Source organism: Phodopus roborovskii, unplaced genomic scaffold (assembly GCF_943737965.1).
Source record: "Phodopus roborovskii unplaced genomic scaffold, PHOROB, whole genome shotgun sequence".
Classification (NCBI taxonomy): Eukaryota; Metazoa; Chordata; class Mammalia; order Rodentia; family Cricetidae; genus Phodopus; species Phodopus roborovskii.
In genome coordinates, this window is record NW_026125711.1 from 161,960 (window position 1) to 174,518 (window position 12,559).

Consider the following 12,559-nt stretch of genomic DNA (forward strand, 5'->3'; position numbering starts at 1 on the left):
AGATTAGCAGGGGTGAGTGGGAAACTTTAATGGCCATGAAAGTAGGGTGGAACCTGACAGGGGAAAACTCACAAAAGTCCTTTTCTCTTCCTGTCACCACCCTCCCAACCTTCTCCCAGGTTTCTCAAAAGAAGTGGTTACTAGGTGGGAATCAGGGTGCCAAAATTTAATGGTGCCACAGGTTTACATGACATTTGGATTTTTAGCTTAGTACATCTTGACTGAAGCATGAGGTGGAGAGTCATACGGCCTGGGTCATGCTTAGGTGAGCTGGCATTGTCCATATTAAGTGTCTCGCTCACCTAGAGAGATGATTTAGTCTCCATTGCAATTGCCCCATATTGCCAGCAAGTCGATTGCAGTGTGGTCGCTCCGCAATGCCTCCTTCAGACTAGAGGAACAAAGAAAGTTGATTGTATAGTCCACCTGTTCCCCAGGCCTTGCAAAAGGCAAGAACAATAAGACACTTCATGGTGCCTGCCTGATCAGTGGCATCAATTCATTCATTGCAGCAAGCAGGGACATATATAGGATTGGCATAGTGAGTAGGAATCTTAGGATGGGTTGGGGTGACCTGAAGATGAAGAACCAATAATATTCCACCAAGCTAGCAATTGCCGAGGCATCCTACATTCTTACATCAGACCTTGCTGACTCACACACTCATAGACGTTACAGGCCAAAGACAGATTGCCAAACTTTATGCAGTCTCAAGAATTTGCACTAGGCTCTTGCCCAGGCCTCTTTGGCCCAACATGGCAGGGCAACTGGAGGCATGGCCTAGTGAAACCTATCCAAGTTTAAAATAATTCAAACCCTTGCTCACACAATGATGCTTTTATACTGGTTGGGACATGAGTCCAATCCCAAGGTGTGTATGTTATAGGAACGGACCTAAAGTCTGTCTTGATGCATAACACAACAGAAATAGAAATATCAAAGAAAACATGAGAGTTAGCAGAAATGGTCCATGGAGGACCTGCTGATGTTGGCCGAAGAAAACCATATTATGCAGGAAGGAAAACTAAAGCCGCTGGTGGGGTATACTTGTCCTGTGCCATTCTTGATGCCCTCAGCATACGAGGTCATTGCTTGCTAGGTAGGGTGCATCAACAATATTAACACCTTCTTTCAATGTCTAGAAGATCCTGGAGTCCCACAGGTGTGGCCTTAATAAGACCTCAGGTGGAGAAACCAGAAAAACGCTTTTCTTTTTAGGCAACAGCTGGAGAAGGAGGTCAAACACACACAGTGCTGCACTCAGAGGGATGTCAGAAGAAGGATAATGACAAGAGAGATCAGAAGAGGGGGGACACATGACTAAAGAGTTGTGAGGCAGTTTCTCTTCCCACAAACAACAGCCATTCAATATGGCAGTGTACAGCCTAAGGAACCAATTAGGCAAAGCCACAATATCCATCCTACTCAATCACTTGGTGTTTGTACCATACTCTCAAAAAAAAAAAAAAGGATGCACATAACACATCTCCAGAGTTGCCTTGAGATTAAGAAAGCAGGGGGAGCTAGTCTGATTAGTAGGGACCCAGAAGGTTTGAGTTGCTACAGGCTTTGCAGGGAATCTAAGTGGAATCATAGGCCTAAAGAAGGGCAGATGTTCTTTGCCAGGACACTGAATGGAGCCACCTGTGCCTTCAGGCTGCTGTGAAAGAGCATGGAATGCCAGGTAACCTCTATAGCATGGAGATATGAGGCACAATCATCAGATGCCTTCTCCACCCTGGAACATAAGGACTTCCAGCAAGAGGAAGAACAGTGTGAGTCAACTGCCATTCCTGGATTCAACAAGGATCCATTTTACCAAAGGAAGTGTTTACCCTGTGCCCAGAGCTAGCCGGAAGCTAGTACTAGCTTGCTTAGTAATCAGATTGGGTCAAACACTCTGAAACCAGTTCAATCCGGTAGGCAATTCGGTTCCACTGTTCCAGTATTCCCATGGAAAGAACCTTTCATGACCGTGGTATGCTTCTCCATTGTTTGCAAGGTAAACACTGCCAACATGGACAGCCACCCAGAAGAATGTGGATTACCCAGAAAGCCATTCTTCCTGGAATTGTTCCTTCTACATCTACATCTTACAAGTGCCTATATCTCCTATATGTGACTCCTGCTGGCCAACCAATTCCCAGAGCCTCTCTCCTCAGGGTCCTCCCTGCAGAGCAGACCTAGAGTACCTTTATTGAGAACCTCATTTAGGCTGCTCTGTGTATTCTTCTACCGAGTAGTTTCTGGTTTTGTGAGGGACAGAAGTGACCAGAAGTCTTCACTCTCTTTTCCCTCCTTCCATCATCCCTTCCAAACCCATATTGCTTCCTTTACTCTGTCTGTCCCATCATTGTGGCCTCTCTCTCATTCTGCCTACTTTCTCCTGTCCCTAGGCAGTCACCTCCTCATGCCACTCCTCCTCAGACCATCTACAGTCCCTTCTCCTCCTCCTCCCAACATGACCAGCTAAATCCCATTCCATTTTTAGATGACTATCTTTGACACAAACTCACTTCTCTTACAGGGTGAATTGACAGCTGTTCAATACTTTCCTACTCCACCTACCAAAAGATGCTCAGTATTTGCTCACTTCAAAGAGCTCACACAGCAAATCTTACCCACAAAAATATGCCTTTGTCAGCACGACCAATTATTAAGCTCAATGTGAGGTGCTAAAGCAATTTTAGGCTTCTGTGTATCTAGAAATCATAACTTTATTTCAATATTTGTGACATGACTTTAACAATCAATCAGATCATTTTCACCAAATCATAGACATAGATATGGAAATCATCCTCAAATTTGATAAAATATACAGATGATTTTGATTTAACTTGATGAATCACCTTCCCAATTCTAGGAGTCCCATCTTCTTTTTCGCATTCTATATTTTGGCCTATAAGCCCATGTGCAATTCCCAGATCTACATCTTGTGGAGGAGCCTCATCCAAGCGTGGAATGATATGGAGGTTTCCTTCTTTATAATCATCCAGAAGCTGGTACATATACAGGATTGGATCTTTTTCATAGGTAATGTAGAAAAAGGATGTTAAGACTGGTGCTTGGCCCAGGACTATCCCCCTCCATTGAGTCTTAAGGTCACACTCTCCCTCAAAGAGGTGTGCTACCTCTTTTCCAATGATGTCATCTGCAAGCATGGGATCAGGGACTTCAGATGTTTCCACGTTTTCAGAAAGAACTTTAAGTGATATTATCCTCTTGTCGTTGTGAAGTTCTAATCCATACACACAGTCGATGTTGTCATATTTCACCAGATAGAGAGATGGTGTTACAGCAATCTGGGCTAGGACAGTAGCCTTCCAATGTGTGATGATTCCATTATCTTCCTTCCAGAAGTGGGAAATTCTGCGGCCCACTATGTTATTTTCAGTGGGGTAGGAAGATCTTCTCTTCGGCATCGCCTGTGCAGTGTTTTTCTGCATTGAACCAGCATATTTGGTGGCTTCATGGCCTTTGTCTAGTTTTCTTTTAGTGCGGCTCTTGGGCTGCACTTTAGCCTCCTTGGTCCTGGAAACTTGGTAGTGAGTGCTGGTTCCTGGGTCCATGACTATGGAGGGGAATAAAGGAAGAAAGTGTTAATTAAGTAGACAAAGGCCAACTTCTCCTAGTTGGAAGCCGTAGCACCAGGTGCTGGTCCTCAAGTGCCTCCAAGAAGCCTGAGGACAAACCTGCCTGGGCACCTGCTGCTGTGCTCTGTGCTTCTATCTTTCCTGGTACCCTGCTATGGAATGGAAAGTGGCAGTGGGGAATTGGATAACCAGAAGGATTAGGACCTCTGAGTTACCAGAGCTGGTCACTTTTAAGCTGTAATTCTGCCAGGCCATAATCCTCATTATTATACTGCAGTTCCTTTATGATCCATTTTCTATATTGGCCATACATCTGATAGATGTTAGTTACATTCCATAGACTAATATGTATGATGCGTGTTGGATCTTTGGCATTATGGTGACCCTGTGCCTTGACAAAGAGTGGAACACACATACCTGTGTAGCCAGGTCATGGATAAGCCACAATACAGGGCTTCGTAAAGACTCAGTAAACATGTGTAAGCATTGCCTTTTAAGCACAAGCCCCTCACCCTCTTCTCTCTTCTCTCTTCCTGGATGGTCAACACCTCATCCCACCACTGTTATTTCCCATTATCAATAAAGTCCACATAGGAATGTTGAGTCCTGTGTTCGTTGCCTGCTGCCATAGCCAAAGAACAATTTTTGATGCTGTGAAACTCACACATGCTCGCTCTGTAATCTTTCCTGTCATTTGCTGGTGGTTAGTCCTAGGCACTTAGGGATCCTGATACTGAATGACAGACCACTTCTCATCTATTACCTTGTGGAATACTCTGTCCAATAGCAGCTACAATTCTCCTGGTCAGGGTAATCCTTTCCTTGAACCAAAAGACTGTTGCTGTCAAGAACCTTTCTGATGTTCTTGGAAGATGGGGAGCCCCTAGACACAGTCTCTAAAGGCATGGATGATCTATCTTGATAACTATTAATCTCTGGTACATTTCCCATGGGTGAAGTCCAATAATGTCCTCGCTGAGCACTACATTCATCTTTCAGCTTTAAGCCTCTGGTGGTACTTATTACCACATTTAGAATTGCTGAGTTTTGTTGAGACTTGCTTGGCCTCTTTCTCGCGATGACAAGCTCCAAGAGCAATATTTGACATTTCTGCTTTCCCCCTGGTATATTATCCAGTGAAATAAATACCCCATCCACTCCACTGAGATGTCTGCTAGAAAAGATAAAACCCTTACACATAAAACAGTTCTTTGAGGCACTGAAACACACATACCTATTTAAGTAATGGCCTAGAAACCGAATACATAATAACTCAAATTGTCAACCTCATGGCTCTTTAGATATGAAACCATTCTATTTTACGCACCCCTCACCAACTCTCTCTCTCTCACTCTCTTTCTCTCTGTCTTTTTCTCTGTTCCTGCTTGGACAACTACTATCACCCCTATTATTTCCCTCATAAATATACAGCAAATGGCTGTGTTTAGTCATGTGTTTTGTGTTTCATTGCCTGCCCCTGCAGGAAAAGCACAACAATGGTATAGTATGGATTTGTAATATGAACTTAATCTGGAACCCAGAATAAGAATCGTAGTATAAACAAAATCTGGAAAAAAATATCTACATCGTTTCGTTACTAGTCTAGCCTTTCAATCCTAAAGAACTCCATAGCATTCAATAGAACTACAGACTTTTTCATTGAGTTTCATAATCTATATAAGAAAGTATGTTCATTTTCTACACGTACTCCTTTCTCTGATTCTACTTCTTCCACTAGAAACTCTCTCAAGAGACCCAGATATTTTCATGAGTTATTTTTGTTTGCAGACAAGTAAGTTTAATTATAGTTTCTTGTCCAAATATGTGTAGAGTCAACTTAAAAGGGCAATGATAATATACCAGTGGCTACACCACTAAATAAAACGGTAATCCCTTCTACTAAAAGAGTTAACCAGCAGTTAACTGAGAGAGAGTGGTGGGGACATTGGATCCATTCTCCATCCATGAAGAAATCTTAATGTATCTGGTATTATATATATCTAGTGAAATGTGCATGACTGCAATGGTTTCCTAATGTCTAGAAAACAGACCTACTCTATATTTTACCTTTCTCTCACTTGTCCTCTTCTGTTCTTCTAGGTTTTAACTGATCCTTTGAAGGGATGATCTAAGTTGACCACTTCACAATCAGTTTTGGCATATATACCACATGGCCTGACTCTGATAAAGCAGGAATATACTAGAAGTATACACAAAGGAAACTCTGTAAGATATTAATATAAGTAATAAAATAAACCAACTCAAATATCTTTAAATTGAACTAATATGTATTTGGATAACAAAGGGAATGATCAATACAGTGAAGAGACTTAGAACAGTACAATAACAATTCTATGAAGAAATTATTCATCTAAAAATATAGAACACTTCATGAGTCACTATCATTAATTAATACTCTTAATATTCCAATATTATTTATCTAAAAACTAGCTGACATGAACATGCATCAAGAAACCTTGGTTATAGTTGTGTCTATTTTATGCAGGCTTTGGATTCTCTATAAATATATACAAGGAAGAGATGTAGATGCAATATGCAGTAGTTAAATTTTAGTCTGTTGAGTGACCTATATATTGATTTCCATATTGTCTGCACTAGCATTTCCATCAGAAGTATGTAGGGATTTTTATCTAACAACAACCAACCCAACATTTTTAGCAGCATTTGATGTTTTCTGACTTTCTGGCAGCCTTTCTAAGTGATATGTTATGGAAACTCAGGTCATGTAATCATGATAGATATCCAAAAAAGATGAATGGGTTAAAATTAACTACATTTAGACAGTGATCTAATACTCCCCCTTTAGAAAACAAATCTCAGGCTTTTTTCCTAGGGTGACAAGAGACAGTTCAGATGAGATTTTGGTTCTCACATAGGTGTACACTGGATGCTCTGCTTACAGGAAAGATGTGTAAATGTTCTTTCAACATCTGAACTTTACATTTTGAAAGACATTTTTAAAATGGACAATTCCCATCACAAATGTTGCCTATATGTGTTCTATTTATAGAAAAATGACTTGAAAAACTAGTTGTAGGTGTGCTAATAATAAAATAATGAGGGATAATGAGAACAACAAGAAGGAGGTGGTGGAATGTGGAAATACAAAAAAAAAAAAAAGTAGGAGGGGGATGAATAGGAATACAATATAGCATCTATGTGTGTTATTTGGGGCTGATGCAGCTATGGGACCAGGATGCCTGGAAGTGCTAGAAACATTGCCATGTTCAGAAGATGGATTTTCACGGCATTGTTCCAACTTCTTAATAATCCCTCTTTCCAATGTTCCCTGAGCCTTGGAGAGGCTGACATGGATGTCTTATTTAGAAATGAGCACTGAAAAGGAACATACCCTCAGTACGTTGACAACTAGTTATATAGATGCCCTATTTAGGGCCACAAACTTAGGAGCAACTTAGCTTCAGTCCTTTGAGCATTGGAAATCTATGCCATTAGCTGTCACCATTGCAAGCAGAAGCTTCTCTGACAAAAGCAAAGAAAAGCACTCATCTATGGGTTCAGCCAAACATATTCAGAAGGCAGTGAGGAAAATGCCTATATAAAAAAGCCATAGTAATAATTTGCCCACTATCAACTATGACTTTTCCAGCCATGAGGTTTTAACCAGTTTTAAAATACCTAGCATGAATTCTTTAGGGAAGTGTTTCTCATCTTCTTAATGTTGCAACCCTTGTGTTGTGTTGACTCCCAACCATAAAATTATTTTTGTTGGTGCTCCATAACAATAATTTTGCTAGTTATAAACCATAATTTGAATATCTGTGTTTTCTATTAACCTTTAGTGACTTCTGTGAAAGAGCTAGTTAACTACCCCCCCACACACACACAAAAAAAAAAACCAATTTCATGCCTAAAATCACACCAGATAGTAGAAGTTTACCTATGTAGCAGGCATGCAACTATTTCCTGTACTAGAAGGGCCATCTGGCCTGTCTCTGTTCACAGTTGAGTAAAACCTCAATAAGTTTTATACCTCAGTAAACTATGTTGTACATTTACATCACTAAGAAAGGTAGCCAAGAGCAAGGAATCTTCTAGCTCATACTACTCTGATTTACGTATGTCTTGCAAATAGGATGTGTTTATTTACTTTTTTCTGAGATAGGATTTCTCATGATCATGAGCAGGCCTAATATCCTGGGTTAGGTTGACAATAAGGCTCCACGGTGTTGAAATTATGAATGTGTACTGAGTGTCATGGAACAAAAACAAAGCAAAATATGGCTTTATTGGTCAAATACGTGTTATTGTGCTTGCAAAACAACACTTAACCAATGAGCTATCCTTTTCCTTAATTTGTACACAAAATTGAATGTGTGTGTTTTCATACAATTAATTCATTGACTGACTTTCTCACTATTTCTGACTGAATAATGTGTTAGAAAGTTTCCTTATTATATAAGATATGTTATATATCTTTATAAGATATGGAAATCTGTATAATTTGACAATCTATGTATGTTCATCATTTACTTCATGTTTTTTAGAATACCGGAAGCACATCATATCTTATCATTTCTTGGAAATACCTTAGACTCTTATGTTGCCCATAAATACTCTTATGCTGAGTAACTATATCATAGGCTATAGGTTTTCACTCTGAGTATTAACATAGTACACAGAATTCTGACACAAAGCATAGACTCTTTATTCCAAGATATCCCCTCTTATACGTTAAAACCCTGGACCAAGAAGTAAAATAATTTGCTGAAGAGAAAAAGAATAAACATTGTTTGGCTAAGGGAGGAGGATCTTAAAGAATGTCATGATAGTAAGCACTATTTTTCTCTTTAGTGTTCCCTAAATATGCCAGATGGTAACAGACAGACAATCAGACAAAAGAGATAATAGGAAAGAAGAAGAGGGAGAGAGACAGATAGATGGAAAGACAGGGCCAAAGACAGGGACAGAGACAGACATAGAGAATCTGGAACGTACCTCTCAGATGAACTTGCCCCAAAAACATGAGCATAGCAGATATGGCCCTGCATCTCATCTGCCATATGGTAGAATAAGTGACTGATAGATGCTAACACATTCCCTCAAAAGAGAAAGCTGGTCCTGTGGTCATGAGAATGGGAGAAAAGACCTTGTACCTCATGTTGGCAGCAGGACAGAGCTGACAATGTTGACTGGGGTTTGTTCAGCCTGCCCTGCAATTCTGAGAGAAGGAGAGCTGGGCTCGAATCCCTAACTGCCATGTTGTGGCAAGAAATAAGGAAAGAAGCCCTCTCCCACTGTCCCTAAATAATTAAATGTTGTACCTCAAACTTGCACAAATCAAGAACGATACTAAACCTAAAGATAAAATATGGTATAAATTGATGAAAAAATCTAAATTAATACTGATATGAAATAATGTAATGGAAGAGGTATATATTAACAATTCAAAATGTTTGACAAAATCTTAATCAAACTATCCAAAATGAAGATATAGAAGATACAAGCAGACAAAATTAGAAATAAGTTAGCAACTTTTAAACAGATACTTATAAAATCCAGATAATTGTAAACAAATTGTTCAAGAGGTTATGTGATGTTAAATTACAAAATCAAAATAAAGATAATATTTTTGGAACAATGAGCCCACCAAATTGGAACCAAGTGAATTTGATATACAAATATGAGTGGTAGGAAGTTAGGTATTATGCTAAGTTCATTATAGTTTTTTTCACTGTCAGTGACTAGTGCAACAATTGACTAGGACATGCTATTTTTTTACCCTTTTAATAAAAATAGATTATTTACTCACATATGTCCAGATTATATTTTCTCCTCTTTCACCATTACCAGTACTTCTCCAACTCCTCTACAACCTGGATCCACAATTTTCTGTTTTTCATTAGAAACAAATAAGTTTCAGATTGATTAATACAGTATAAAATAGATGAACAAATGGAATATGAAACTATGTTGTGACAAACTAAAAAGTAACAGATCAAGTTTGGACAAAACAATAAAGAGAGATGCAGAAAAATCTGAAGAATCAGCACGAGAACCAGAGAGACACTTGTTCAAACCCAGGAAAATAATAACATTAATGTGGAAGCCATGGTGTGTGTGTGTGTGTGTGCGTGTGTGTGTGTATGTTTGAGAGAGAGAGAGAGAGAATCATAAAGCATGGATGAAGGAAACTGAAGTTGATATCATAAAGTTAAGAGATTATGTGTGCTCATGAATTTTCAAATTAATGCCATGAAATGACAATATTAACAAGTATGATCTAGAGACTGAAGATAATTACCTTAAAATTTAGAATGATATTCTTCACAGAAAAAGAAGAAAATAAACAACAAAAATTAAAACGCCTAAATTCCTAAATTTCCTATAAAGGCACAGAAGCCAGTGAAGCCAGTGTTATACTGAAGGAAACAAAAGCAATGTTGACAATATCACAAAAGCTGGTTTGAAGTCATACTATATAGTCATAGTAGGAAAAAATTCAAGGCCCTTTCACAAAAGCAGGCAAGTAGACTAACAGAATAGATTCAATAAACAAACTCTTGCAGCTATAGATACCTTCTTTTTGACAAAAGTTTCATAAACATAGCCTCCACAACAACGAAGTGCTGTGAAACAAATAATATGTGGAATAATTTTCTCTTATTTTATATATAATTTTATTCAAAATAATGAATGTCAAAATTGTGTGTAGAAAATTTCATAGTAGAATAGGAAAATACATTAAGATGCATACAGTGGAAACAATTTTCTGAAGAATTCTCCAATAGAATTTTTCAAGAGGATTCCATCCAACTCAAAACACAGCAACCAATTTACCAGTCTGTAGATAACCTTCTAAGTCACGGAAATCTCGTCCAACTGTTCTTCAAACAATATATATAACTGTCAATAACATATAAAGAATTAAAAGAGTTAAACACTGACTGAAAAATAAGCAATTCTATCAATAAATGGGCCAATAAATGTAATAGATTCTTCCCAAGACGTAGAGAAGACTATAAATCCATAACCATCAGAGAACACCGTAAATAGAGTACTTAATTGGTCTAGATAACAAAAATCCATCATCAGATAAAGAGGAAAATGCTGAGAGATCAGAGAGAAAGAGCAAGCCACCACCACACCTTACCTCCGTCGTGTCCCAGGAGACAATAAACAAATTCCTCTTTCTCCCAGCTTACATTCTGATTCCACAAACTTACCTCACTTCCTGCCTCTCTGTACCTCCAGATCTCTATGGTTAGCTAGTGGAAAGTTCCATTCTCTGACCCTCAGGCAGGCTTTATTTGTACAAGCAAGACATCATCACAGAACACTAATTACACTTTCAACAGTAACTCAAATCACTTCATATAATATAAGAATTAATATGGAGTAATGGTAGATCTACTTTTGATGTCCCCATAACGTGTGTGTGTGTGTGTGTGTGTCTGTCTGTCTGTATGTGAGAGTGCATGCATGTGTTTTCAAAAGAACATTTTCATAAATAACACATACCCAAATCCGCATGTTTATTTTGCACTGTTCACAAAATCTAGGTCATAGAATTGTCTTAATTTAAGAACAAAAAGTAAATAAATAAGTGATGTGTGATAATATATTAATGTATTAAATTCCCTCACAAAAAAATAAAAATAAATCCCACCATGAAATATAATACTTTGGGGAAAGCATATAAATATGACAAAATCATCTATATGAGAATTTAAAAGATAGACATACACAATGAAGTATATTCAGCCATACAATCAATGAAGCTATATTATTGGTATGAAAATGAATACTGCAATGCTGAACAAATAAGACATTTTATATAAGCCTAGTGTTTTCTGTCTCATGCAGATCCAAGTTTTGAAAAGACAGAAATATTGAAGAGTACTCTATGACGAAAGGAACAAAAGAAGACAATGGATGTTAAATAGTAACTTTGTACTTTATATATGCATATAAAGACGTTACAATGAATCTATTATTTGGTATATTTAATATAAAATAAAAATACTGAAAGGCCAAATAGGCTGGATTAAATAGAGAAAAGAATATCTGAACTTGAACATGACTATGTGATGCCATTTTCACACAAGAATAATGAAAAAAGAAGACTGAAGACAAAACAAATCTCTGAGACGTAAGATCTTTATTAGACTATTATAAGACCAAACATCTTGGTCACTGACTTACCTGAGTATGGTAAGCTAAAGGCAAAGAGTATATTGAAGCATTTCAGTGGAGTACAGCACAAAACTTCACATATTTTATGAAAACAGTTACTTATTTCAAATGGAATTTTCCAAGAGAGAACCCCTTCATAGCATGTTATTGCAAAAGTGCAGTTCAGACACAGAATATTAAAATCTGTGAAAAAGAAATGGCAACTCACATTTAAGGGCAAAATATTTTGTTGAAAAGCATTTCTCTAACCAGAAATTTTCTTTTAAAAATTATGTAATTCCTATTTATAAATAATATGAAGTATTTCAAAGTACACATGTTTTGTAGAAATTAAGCACACCATTTTGCATTCACTCATCTGTACACATCACGTATGAGCAAATGCACTAACAGAAATGAAAAAATTTTCACAAACTCTTAGTCAAAATAAACAAAATGAAGATTAAGAAGACCCAAGAATATAAAATGAGAAACCAGATAGCAACAATAATACTGATAATTATAAAATTATAAAATTATAAAATTTAAGGAATTTTTGACAGGTAACATGAAATCAAAAAAATAAAGATAATATTTTTGTAACAATGAGCCCAGCAAATTGGAACCACATTAATCTGAAGAATTACATAAATAAGTAGATAGATAGCTAACTATTATGTTTTAAATACATTTTCTTTTTACAGTGTCAGTGACAAGTGCAACAAGTGAGTATGGTATGCTTCTTTTATAACCATTTAATAAAAATAGATTTTTTACTAACATAATATGTTCAGATCATAGATTCTCAT

The 12,559-nt window shown here is 37.4% G+C and overlaps 1 protein-coding gene across 1 annotated transcript; it reads right to left on the minus strand.

The window, feature by feature from the left end:
- Nucleotides 1-2,753: 2,753 nt before the first annotated feature.
- Nucleotides 2,754-3,569, minus strand: LOC127217525 (spindlin-2-like). The gene has a single exon (XM_051178528.1). It carries the CDS (start codon nt 3,567-3,569, stop codon nt 2,754-2,756), a length of 816 nt encoding a protein of 271 aa, XP_051034485.1.
- Between the last annotated feature and the right edge of the window lie 8,990 nt (nt 3,570-12,559).

Excerpts from the sequence above, each read along its gene's own strand:
- LOC127217525 (XM_051178528.1), bottom strand. The coding sequence starts at position 3,569 with ATGGACCCAGGAACCAGCACTCACTACCAAGTTTCCAGGACCAAGGAG.